At 36.1% G+C, this 12,685-nt stretch overlaps 1 protein-coding gene across 1 annotated transcript in view; it reads left to right on the top strand.

Moving 5' to 3' along the window:
- The first annotated feature begins 306 nt into the window (after positions 1-306).
- The window catches only part of CASK (calcium/calmodulin-dependent serine protein kinase (MAGUK family)), a 34,934-nt gene continuing 22,555 nt past the window's right edge, over positions 307-12,685 (top strand). The window contains exons 1-4 of the mRNA XM_010191301.1: positions 307-435; positions 962-1,040; positions 5,485-5,570; positions 7,653-7,721. Coding sequence (XP_010189603.1) covers positions 370-435; positions 962-1,040; positions 5,485-5,570; positions 7,653-7,721 — 300 coding nt within the window. The 5' untranslated portion in view covers positions 307-369. The remainder of the gene's footprint in view (positions 436-961; positions 1,041-5,484; positions 5,571-7,652; positions 7,722-12,685) is intronic.

Genomic DNA, 12,685 nt, shown 5'->3' with positions numbered 1-12,685 from the left:
TATCTACAATAGAAAATCAGGTTTACTCATGCAGATTTTAAAGGCTAGCTATGTGTGTATGTGTTTGCAGACTGCTGAAGTTTATTTTAGATTCCTTTGAGGGAAAAGTTCCTATATAGAAAGCAAACATAAAATGTCTTGCATTTCTTTTAATTTCTGAAAAGCTTCAAAAATACTTAAAAGGAATGAGTGGAGGGCATCAGAGAAGATGGAAGTCTGATATTTTATTGCTGTAATCTCCTCTAGGCCTTACTTCAAACTCATGATGTAGTGGCACATGAAGTTTACAGTGATGAAGCGCTGAGAGTTACACCTCCTCCCACCTCTCCATACTTAAACGGAGATTCTCCAGAAAGCGCCAACGGCGACATGGATATGGAGAATGTAACACGAGTTCGACTGGTGCAGTTCCAGAAGAACACAGATGAACCAATGGTATGGAGGGAACCTCAGTACTTGTCTTGACTCTCTACTGGTAAAGACCAGTATTATAATGATTTTAATGACAGTTTCTGCACTTTGAAGTAAAGTAGCCAGTATAATGGGAATAGTTCAGCAGCCACTGTAGATACTTGTCCTGCTGTGTATGTCCTTAGCTTAAAATGCTATGTGTGCATTCATACTACTACTGCACCACTAGACCTGGTTTTGTTTAGAAACAACCTTGTAGTACTTACAGCAGATTAGGCTTTAAACCAAACTGGGCACTTTGCACTGCAGTACAATATTATATTTTTAACAAACCAGAATCTTACATGCTTATATATTAAAGTATTGCATCTTCACTTATAAAGAGTGCCTGTTTTCACCGCTTATTTTTAAGTAAGCGGCAAAGTTTTTATTTTAACCTTAAAATTTATACCCTGCCTTCAGGCTTTTAGGCAAAGTGACTGTTCGTATCCGCTCAAGAATCACACTGCTGATGTTTGATTTTAAAAGTATAAACATGTCTTTCTTCTAGGGTATCACTTTAAAAATGAATGAGCTGAACCATTGCATTGTGGCAAGAATTATGCACGGAGGAATGATTCACCGGCAAGGTAATCACATGTCATGAATAGTTTTGTCTTCAAACACAATTATTTAGAATATTTTGTACAAACTGTGTAATGGTGCATACTCTTTTTGATTGCTACTGTTCCATAGTAGTGTACCCCTGTGTCTGGACGGAACCCTGTTAACTGGCTTTGTTACCTTCCAGTTGCAGTTGTCTGACAGTGTTTTGAGATGAGAGCCCACTATGTTTCATTTAGCTTTCAGTTAGGATAATGGGAGTATAGCTCAGTAAGAGATTGAAATACCAATAATTTCTGGAGCTGTAGTTATTTAATCCTCTGTTTGAAAAAAATCCTTAGATTAGTTACAGTTCTTTTTCTTTGCAAAAATGAAAAAACTTTCTTCATAAATTTCTCCATGTATTTTCACACAATTTTTGAGGGTCTTTGTAGTTTTGATGTTGAGGCATCTAAAAAATTTGTGAATAAAAATATTTCTTGTGCCTAGAACTCAAATCTTTATTTTCAGTTTTCACTACTGTAGCAAATGCAGCAAACATGCATATTTTCTCATCTCCAGTCTACTGCTTCTTTCCATTTCGTCTGTCCAGATCAGATGTCAAAAAATAGCTGGGCTTTGTCCAACTTTAAACAGATGAAACTTCCCTGCTAGGTTGTTAGCTGCAAGTTTGGATTGCACACTTTAAAGGGTTACTTTATTTTTTCCAGTTTGCCATCTTTTTCTTTTGATGAAAACAAAAATTTTCACCATTATCAGACCAGAGTTCATTCTATCCTATTTCATTCTAGCCTACTGTTCTATTTCAAAGGCAGGCAGGAACAGGTAATTAGAAAGACAAAACATAAAACAAGGAAAAGGGTACAGCATTCCTCTCCCTGATATATTCACTTCATCTCTTTGATATGATCAAACCTGTCAAGAAACAGGAAAGATAAGACTTAATACAAGCAAAGATGCAATTAATATAAACTTCTATATTCCTTTAAAGGACCCTCTGACTTGAAGTTCACTGCTTCATTCAACATACCTATATTTAGAATATTTTTACTGAGTAGAACAACATAAATGTAAGTTGACAGTGATCTCAAGCACAATATGTTTTTGAATCCTATTGACAGGGTCTGGCTTCTATTTGTTTCGGGTTTTTTTACCTTGTTGTTTCTGCTGTCTCCTCTTGCTACATGGAAAACTGCAAGGCAATAACAGCAATGACTAGAAAATAGATCTACTGGGAGGGTTACAGGAACTGTATAATTTCAGGTCCAGCAATATTAAGTACAACCTGTGCAATTCCCAATTGCAAAATAGTAGCTGCTATGAAGTCTGTCTCCTGTTTCTATGCCAGCTGTATCCAGTTCTGCTGATTATAGTTGTCCTTATTTGAAAGGAAGGGGACTCGAAGTGGGAAGATAGGCTTGTAAAGATGCTATTTACTTGCACATTCCAGAGGATTCAGCTAAATGAAAATGAAACGCCAGTTTCAGTCATTTAAAATTGTATTTTTGTTGACTTGTCTGCTTTTTTAGGATAAGTAAATGAATTTTATCTTAGATCTCAGGCTTTTGATTATGTCTTGGATTTCACCTTTGTGGCTGTGACTGAACTTAGCTCAGTTGTCCATTTGTGGTTTGTTTAGATTACTCATACTGTAATTATTTTCAGGGGATCTGCATATAGGCTGAGTTCTCAGCAGCTCTTTGTATCTTAACCCATAGGTTTTTTGCTGCTGACTGGTTTTGGGGCATACATGCTTAAATGTGAATTCATTCTTAAGATGCATATAAGAAGAGGTCCCAGTATGGCATTTAAAAATATTTCCAAAGAAGAGAGAGGACTTACTGGCTGCCAATTTAACCTCACCAGAAAAACAGCAGTTGTACATTGTCTGTGCTACATTCTTGAAGTGACTACTGTAAAACTCACAACAGTTTTGAAGACACTGCTACCCTTGATAACTTTTATTTGATTTTAAAAAATGGATGTGATTACTTGGTGAAAATATGATTATACATTCGCAGCCTTCACTGTCCAAGCTACAGAATTTTGTTTTGGCTACAAAACTTGTTTCCGAATAGGGACTCCAAAAATTTGTTCTGTCTTCTTCCTAATAGGGTAGGATTTCTCATACTTCTGTGCAGAGCAGGAGCACACACTTCCTAAAACTGTCTTCACTCTGGCTTGCAAAAACAAAGGAAATTGTTTACTCTAGACATCCATTCTTTGTTATTACAGATGTGTTCTACTTCAATAAGTCATTAATAGCTTACATTCTAAACACTGCACTATCATTAGAAAAAGAACTAAAAGTGACTAAAATTAGATGGTTAAGCATAGGTATCACGGGAGCTACAAATGGTACAGGAGACCCATTACTGAAAGATGTCAAGAATACGCTTTTCCAACAAGAATATTTATAGAGAGTAAAAAGCTTCTGCAGATAATAAAAGTCTCTTCCCTCAGGTTGAAAATGTCTTCCTATGGTTTATCAATACATCCACTCCCTAAAACGGAATGACCATCTACTGCTAAATGTCTATGCTTTATTCTCAACTTTTATCTATCTGCTCCATTCCAGGCATGAACAGAACAATATTCATTTCCATCAGAGTAACAGAAATGAGAAATGCTCCAGAAGAGGGGATTTTCTTTAAGTGCACTATTGAAATTATTTGATTCAGGGATATTACTAAGTCTGATTCATTCATTCATTCATTCTCATTCTAATATTTAGTTCTGTCAGATTATATTTTGAATAATGCCAAAGAATTTTTGTACTGTTCCAGGGTAAATGCTCTTTCTGATTCACTATTATTGTTTAATAACAATTGCACTCACTTCAAACACAATTTAATTTTGACATGGTACAGTCAACAGAGTCTTTTTTTTTTCACAGTTTTTTTTTAAGAATTAGGTATTGAATGCCTTCCTGAAAGAGCCTGCCAAAACTGAACTTTCAAAGTGTTTTGCTAGAGATTTGGTCATTAATATTCTAGATGTGAGCTAGATTAATTCGAAATTCAGATGCAGGACTGTTGAATTCACATTCAGTAAACTATTACTTGTAATAGTTTTTCGACTGAAGAAGAATTGTGATGAGTCCTTTTTTATAATTTCACTATCAGCAGATCCGCTTCTGTAGAACTGTTTGGAGCATTTAACGTGGCAGAAGGACTGACTCTTGAGAGTACTAAAAGTTTTTGTAAACTCTGGCCTCTCTCCTGTAACACTGGCAAGTGAGCTTCTGTTTCACAGAAGAGAACCCAAGGGGAATCATAGCAACAGAGCTTTTCAGTATCCTTCTTCTTGGTTTAGGCTATGCTTGTGTTTAGCAGACACACAGTTTGATTTTCGTACATTTGTCCAGCTTAAAGTTTTACTTGCATAGAATTCTTTGGAAAAACTTACTATTTTTGTTTGGAAAAAATAATTTTAAGGATTTCTCAGGATTCTAGTTGATTGACTTTTCTCGGGTAATTTTCCATAAATATAGTTCAGTTTAGGAAATGTTTGCTTGCCAGTTGCTGGTTTTCCAAATAAGGTTAATTATATTAGGTACAGTAATTGTGTTATATACAGTATTTAGAAAAGAATACTTGCACAAATTATTTAAATCATAGAGCAGAAAGAAATCTATGTGAAGTAAATGGTCTTGTCCTGTTTCATTATATATGAAAAACATTTTCTGGCTAATGATAAACCATAGATGAATTTTTTGGAGAACAGCTAGAGAATTAGGTGGGCTTGAGCTACTCAAGTCAGAAATTATCATCCAAAAAGAGCCTCCTAGGTTGCTTCTAATCCTGAAAAGAACTGACTCATTCACTGCCTCCTCCCTGTTGAGCTTTTGTAGTAGAGCCATGCTGTAGCATGCCATTCCCATCCTAGCTTCAGCAGGTCAGTTTATGGCTTACTTAAGCTAAGTAGATATTTGTTCCATCATCTGGCATTATAGATAGTCACACCAATCATTTACATTCAAGCTGAAGTCAAGTGTACATACAGAAAATGCTTAATGGCAAATCAAAATCTGAGGAGTGAAAAAATACAGCAGTCTGACAGATAAAATTAAGACTATGTCCATAAGCCACACTGCATTAAGTAGTCATCTGATAAAATACTGCTTGAATATTTCTGCTGAACGTTTCCATCTGACTAGTTGGCAGGTGGCTTTCTTTTCAGTGTGTAGGGTTTTGCAGTGTCCTTGTAACGGGCTGCTGTTTTCCCCATGTACTTTAAATGGGTGCCTGGGCATCTCACGCTGGTGTCTTGACTGCACTCTGAAAGACAGATTCATGCACTTTGGTAGCTAATACACAGCTATGGAAGTCCTTTTCTGAATCTAGCCAAACAAGTTAATTTAATGTTGCTTCATATTTATGCCTTTGTATGAATATTATTACTGTCTTACAGTTATCTCAGTTTCTAAAAACATGTTTGAGGTGATTGTGTGTTTTGTTAACTCCACAGGTACGCTACATGTAGGGGATGAAATCCGAGAAATAAACGGAATCAGTGTGGCAAATCAAACTGTAGAACAACTACAAAAAATGCTTGTAAGTGCCTGAAATCTTTCTGATGTTCTTTATAGAATCATGGAATCATTAAGGTTGGAAAAGACCTCTAAGATCATCAAGTCCAACCATCAGCCCAGCACTACCATGCCCACTAAAGCATGTCCCAAAGTGTCACATCTACAGATTTTCTTAATATCTCAGGGATGGTGACTCTACCACTTTCCTGGACAGCCCGTTGCAATGTTTGACCACTCTTTCAGCAAAGGAATTTTTCCTAATATCCAATCTAACCCTCCTCTGGTGCAACTTGAGGCCCTTTCCTCTCATCCTATCACTAGTTACTTGGGAGAAGAGACCAGGCAGTTGTAGAGGGACATAAGGTCTTCCCTCAGCCTCCTTTTTTCCATACTAAACAATCCCAGTTCCCTCAGCTGCTCCTCATAAGACTTGTGCTTCAGACCCTTCACCACCTTCATTGCCCTTCTCTGGACACGTTCCAGTGCCTCAATCCTGTAGTGAGAGGCCCAAAACTGAACACAGTATTTGAAGTGCAGCCTCACCAGTGCCAAGTACAGGGCCTATCTTATTTTAACAAAACTTCTAAGTAATTGCATTGTGCATTCCCCTTTTTCTTCTATTCTTGATAGCCTACATATGCATGTAGCATAAAGTCTTCCTGTGTTCATCTGTTAAAGCCTTCTTCAGGCTCTCCCCTGATTTTTAGTAGTGGCTTTTTTGCACCCAGGAATTGTACAAGGCATCTCCAGGTATAGTTTTATTTATTCCATTTAGTCTCATAGGAAAGATCATCGACACCCAACCATTCCTGACAGATGTATGTTCGACCAGCAACTAAAAAAATTGAGTAATGGAGGTTCCCCAAATTCTCCAGGCAGTTGACTTCAGTGTAGAACTCTTCTGCATTTTAGAAAGCTTTTTTCTAATGTCTGATTTTCCTTTGTTGAAATGCAGGAGTTTCTTCTCTTGTCTCTGGTGTACATAACAAAAAAAGTACTGCTTTCCTCTTATTACTCATTCCAAGTTAGTCTATTAAAATAAGACTATTAATAAGACTATTAGTCTATTAAAATAATCTTTAATCTTGAGTCTACATCAAGTGTATTCACTGAGTATGCTATGAGTGAAAATAAACGTTTCTTGCATGTTGGTATAATTGCTACACAAATAAAAAGACAATATATCATAGAACTATTCAGGTTGGAAGTAACCTCAGGAGGTCTCCAGTCTAATCTCCTGCACAAAGTGGGGTCGACTTTGAATGCAGCCCAGGTTGCTCAGGTCTTTTCTGGTTAAGCCTTGAAAATGTCCAAGGACAGAGATTTAACAGGACAGGTTCCTCTTTGGGCAACTTGTTCCAATACCTAATTGTCATCATAGGGAATAATGTGTTCCTTATGTAGCTTATATGTGGCTCACTCCAAGATCACTTGAAGTGATCTGCTTACCTTTCTGCCCAAATCAAGTCCTGCAGTTGTCAGCCATGTGGTTGCACTTATATTCAAACTATCATTTAAGAAAATATGGCTGAGCAAATATTTTGCCACGATCTGCTGCTATTCTGCAATTACTTTTTTTATGAATATTCTTATACTATAGTAAGTGTAAACTAGCAGACCCTATGTTCTGTTTTGATGAAAGACTGTTTCTTGCGTTTCTACCTTTAATATAGTAACATGCAGCTTTCCAGAAGCTGAATATGCTTTTACTATCTAACATGTATGATGAAAAGAAAGAAAATGTCACTTTAGTAACAAAGACTCTGTGGATCACATGAATATAGCTACAAAGAAAAGGTTGACATGGGAGAAACCTACACATCTCTGAATCTCTCACCTAAAAATACAGGTGTAGGCTCTAGGTGTTTGAAAATTGGTCAAACTAATAATGTAAGTTTATCTTTCAGATTAATGAGAGACTATGTAAATACTTATTTATAAGTGAAATCACAAATTAGCTGTAGCACTTCAGCTTTTCTGCTTATTTACTTTAGGAAAACATACTGCTGCTCTTGAACTATGTTGCTTTCCTTTCAAGCATTAATGATTTGGAGATTTTCTCTTCAGTGTCTTAGTCTTTAAAGAAGTGCTTCTCTTTTTGCAGAGGGAAATGCGTGGAAGTATTACGTTTAAGATTGTGCCAAGTTATCGCACGCAATCTTCATCCTGTGAGGTAATGAATTTAATGAACCATCCCATTTCTTCCTCAGTCCTGTAACTAACTGCCTGCTGATGGCTGAATGTTACTGCTTTCTGGGAAATTGTTTCTGCCTGTCCTGTTAGATCACGCACACCAATTTTACAACAAAGATAACGGAACACGAGTAGGTCCCACCTACCTACTCAACCCCAGCTCATATTCATCTCATCAGCACCTTAACTAACTCTTTACAGCCTATTAAAAAAATACAGGAAAGGGGATCCTCAACTCATGCATTTAGGACGCCCCTTTAAAAAATTATACTTTAAACGCATTCTCCAGGAAGTCTATTAAAGTTCCTAAGCTGAGCAACAATCCTCCTTTTTTTTTAGGTATTAAAACATTATTTTACTACCTTGGGCTGTTAAGGGTTAATTGAAAAATCTGTTTCTGTATAACCCTGTTGAGGTAAATTTGTGATGGTTGTCTGTAACAGTTACATGTGGCTTAATATTATGTTTCCATGAAAAAATGGTATTTGTCATTACAGAAGAAAACCAGATTTGGAGTTAGTTCTTGTTGAATTAGAAAGTTGGTATTATGATTTTTGCACAGTAACATTTAATTCCCTTCTGCTCACAAAGTTATGTTCCAGATTTCAACTGAAGGGAATTAAATTCTAGAAAATGGCTACTTTAGAGATACTGTTCCAATTAAAGAATACAGATGGCATATGCACCATGTAGATGATGCCAGTCTTTTTGTGCCACATGCTTAACTGCGCAAACAGTTCCCAAATTAGAATTCTGTGAGTGAAATCACAATCCCCGTTGAAGTCAAGCACCCTTAATTAGAGCTGCGATTTCAACCTAATTGTTTTTGTGTCTTAGCAGATGCTAGAATACACAGAAACTGCTATTGTGATTGTCAGACCAATCTGTTTGCAAGGAAAAAAGCACTGCTTTTTAGTTGCCTTCTGTACTTCTAATGGAAGTCAACAAGAAATAAAAGGTTTTAGAGGTAGAAGGTTTGACAAATTTTCACCTGTGAGGCTGATTTTTTTTGAAAAGATACAGATATGAAAGCAACAGTTTTTCATTAAATGCAAAGTCTTTAAAAAAACTCAAATAGAAATTCTAGAGTGTGCTGACAAATGTATGTATCAACTACTGCCCTGTAAATAGCAGTAATAATAATATATAATGTCTCACTTCCCAATATTAAAATACAGGAACTGGTGAAACTATAGACCTGCTGGGAAGACGATTATTTGGGAGAAATAGTTCAGTAAACAGCTTTAAATTACTACCATTAGATGTAATTTTAGTAGTAGAAGGTCATCTCTTTTCCTTAGGTTTGTGTCCTTATGTTCTTCATGACTGCTTATTTCACAGAAGAAAGGAAAATGGGCTCTTACCTTCCTTTGGAAAAAACAGCAAAACTAGAAATGTGTTATCAAAGATGGAGGAAAAAAATAAGCATGTCTAATTATCACACTTTGTGGCATTTAGCATTCCTTTAATCAGAGGTGGCTGAGTCTGTTGCAACTGCTCAGTCATACTATGACTTTTGCTAGATTGTCAACTCTTACAAGTGTACCAGAAAGCCAGCATTTAAAAATCGTTCTGTTAAAGCATCATGAGTCCTTTGGTACAGAGAGAATTTTTTCACAGAATTTTTCAGGATTGTGATTCAGAGTTAAATCAAATTCTTAATCCCTGATAAAGCCTAAAAATTAAGGTTGAATGACATTATGAAGACACAGAAAGCTTGCTTCTCATGCTCTAGCAGGATAAATTCAGAGATACCGGGTCTCCACTAGTATAATCTTACAAGTTAAGGTAATTTTTGGCAGTATTTCAGTATAAATTTATGTTTGGTTCCCTCCCTGCCTTCAGTCATGGACTGGTGCTCATGTAGTATAGGTTTACCAGAAGAACACTATAAAACAGAATCAATAACTGGATTGGTTTTTTTTTGAGGCTCCTACCATGATCACATAATTGGATTGCAAAACGTCTTGTTAATCTTGACTAAGAAATCCTATGTGTTAGTAGAATCAGAGGTGATCTGCCTTTTATACAAAATCTGTGTATATGTCTGTATATACAAAGGTGAGAGGGGGTGCAGGATGTTATTTTTTTAAATAACTGAGATTTGCATTTCACTTGCTTTCTTTTATTTCTTTTGTAGGCATTTAAGAGAAGTCTTGTAGTGGCATTCTCTAAATATTAAGCCACTTTTGCATATTTAGGGAAGTCTTGTCTCTATAGTATGCAATGGTACTTCAGCATCATTAGGCACTTTCCAAAATCTCAACTGAATAATTTTAAGTTTCTTAGGGATTTGTGGCTTTTTATGCACCCATGCCTTCCATTCAGTTACCAGGCCTTCTATTTTGTGGAGTAGATCTTGCCTGAAAACATAATGCTTATGAATTTGCTTGTATAAAAATTTGATCAGCTTATCTACTCTGAGATGACCTGTTCAGTCATTGGTGTGGCAGATGGCCTGTGTTACTCAGATATCTAGATAACACCGTGGCCAGGATGTTGTGTTTTCTGCTTCAGATACCCAGGAAATTACAGACTTACATAAATATGAACTTAAGTAATTATTGCAACACATTTTTCTTACGGCTGATGACTGCGTATGCCATTCATATATTTCAGCTTTATCCAACCAAGTAAGCATTTTGCTCTAATTACATTTGCATTCTTACTTTGTACTGACAAAACACCCCGAGTAACTTTTTGTAGTGTCAGGTATGTGAGAATGATAAGGGAAGTACTTTTAAAATATTTAATTAATTATTTATTTAGTTTTACAAATAAACTTTTCTTATAAACATCCTTTATGTTTCAGATTGTCCTTGTGAAACACTTAAGTGGTTTCATTAAGAAGAAAAGCCTTCATATATATGATTATGATATTTTTAAAATCTGATGGTAATCACCTTGGATTTTTTCCTTAAATCTTGCAGTGTTTCCATTAGTGTAGCAGAAGTATACAGACCTACATATTTTGAGCCACAATGATTTTACAGCCCTAGTACTGTCAGAGCTGTCCTCAACTGTGTTAAAAACAAAGCAAGCATTTAGATAACTACTTATGGAACTTTCTGTGAAATCATACCGAATGAGGCCACAAAAAAGTGCAGAAGTTCTACAAGAGTTTGTTGCACATCAGGCCTACAGGCAGCAACAGGGATATAGTATTGTCTGTAATTTTAACTTTTCTTGATGCTTTAAAATAGCTATCAGTGCCGTCATATAATTAGTATAAGTTTGAGAATATTTAGTTGAAAACCTTTACCTGATTAATGTTGCATGAACAGTTTAGCTCCGATTCTGGTTTTTAATTTGGTCACAAGGGGCACTTGTATTGATAAAATGTGACATGGATAACTTTATTTTTTGGAAAACTGCTTTTGCCCTTTTTTTCTACTATCCTTGATGTTATATGAAATTACCAGACATTCCTAAATTGACCTTTGACATGGAATATTATATTGCAAAATCCCTTTGGGGGTAAAGGGTTTGTTTTTTTCACAATTACTCTATTGTGAAATTATTCTGTTTTCTGAAGAGGTGACTCAGTTGCCTGATCTTATGGAATTAAATAGTCTATAACCAAAATGGCATGTGAAAGAGATCATTCTACAAATGACATCCTTGCCTTTGCAAAATGCAGTCAGAAAATCCTATTATCCTTTCTGTAGAATTTCCCGGTATGCACCATGCATTTGCTGTCTCCTCACTGAAGTCTAGGGCCACACTGGTAGTCTGAATCAAGAGGTGGCTTTTTTAAAGTGGTATATTTTGGCAAGGTTCAATATTTATAAGCCCATAAGAATTTTGGAGGAAAAAAAACACCTCAGTGTGCTGTAAAGTGGATGAGGAAGGAGAAGAGTGTCCAACTTCCTTCTCAGGTGTTACCTTCAGTGTCTTTGAGGCACTGCAGAGAGATGCATCTTGCAGAGCAGAAACTAGTCATCACTGACCTCCAGCACATAGCTGAAAAAAGATTTACAATCGTCTTTAAAATGGAATATGTGCCTCATTCTATTCAAAGTATTATTCAGCATATAACTTTCAGGTAATTACCTTTAACAAAGACAGCAGTGTGACTAATGGCCTTTAGCATTGTCAGCCACATGAGATCTAAGAGGTCCCAGGCACTCAGTAATTAAAAAGCTATTTAATTGCTAAGGCAATATAAAAATAGTTATTACCTAAGATACATCAAAATGTCAAATCTGAATCTTAAACTATGGAAAAACTTTTCAGATCTACAGAGTTTGTAGTGTGGAAACTTTCACAGATGAAACAGCTAAGCAAATGGTTATAAGGCTGTGGATGTAACTGTTCTTTGAAATATATCTGTGTTCCTGTGATAGTGTTGTGTTGTTAATGAACCTTGTGTCTTATTTCAGAGAGATTCCCCCTCTACATCCAGACAGTCCCCAGCTAATGGTCATAGCAGCACTAACAATTCTGTTTCGGTAAGATTTCTAGTTCCACACAGAGAAAGTGTGAAAGTTTTGTTGGTGCTCATCTGCCATTACTGTTATACTTATCGTGTGGTCAGTGGAAAATTTTGTCCTGCTGATAGAACCAAGGTTATTACATACGTAACTCCCCATTTTCTTTTCTAAGGGTTTTTTCCAACGTATTCTCATTAAAAGCCATATAGTGAATTAAACGTTAATAACTGTCATGTGACATGTCAATCATCCTTAAATCATTGTTATCATTTTCCTCAAAACTAAGCAAAGGCTTAAAGTGGAAGGTTTATTTCCATCCTGAACTTTGGAAGCAGTGTTTGAAGAAAGAATAACTGTGCAGTTGCTATTTCAAGACATTTTAGACTCTTAAGTTTTGTGTTTTGAGAGACCTCTAGGACATGTACTGGTTTCCGCTATCTGAGTTAATGAATTGGTGTGCCCTCTGCTGTTGTGGTACATGCACATACTTTTGTGAAATATGAGCCTTGCC

This window comes from Mesitornis unicolor, unplaced genomic scaffold (assembly GCF_000695765.1).
Source record: "Mesitornis unicolor isolate BGI_N332 unplaced genomic scaffold, ASM69576v1 scaffold7969, whole genome shotgun sequence".
Lineage (NCBI taxonomy): Eukaryota > Metazoa > Chordata > Aves > Mesitornithiformes > Mesitornithidae > Mesitornis > Mesitornis unicolor.
Note: the sequence above shows the minus strand (reverse complement) of the source record. Positions and strands in the feature narration are given on the sequence as shown.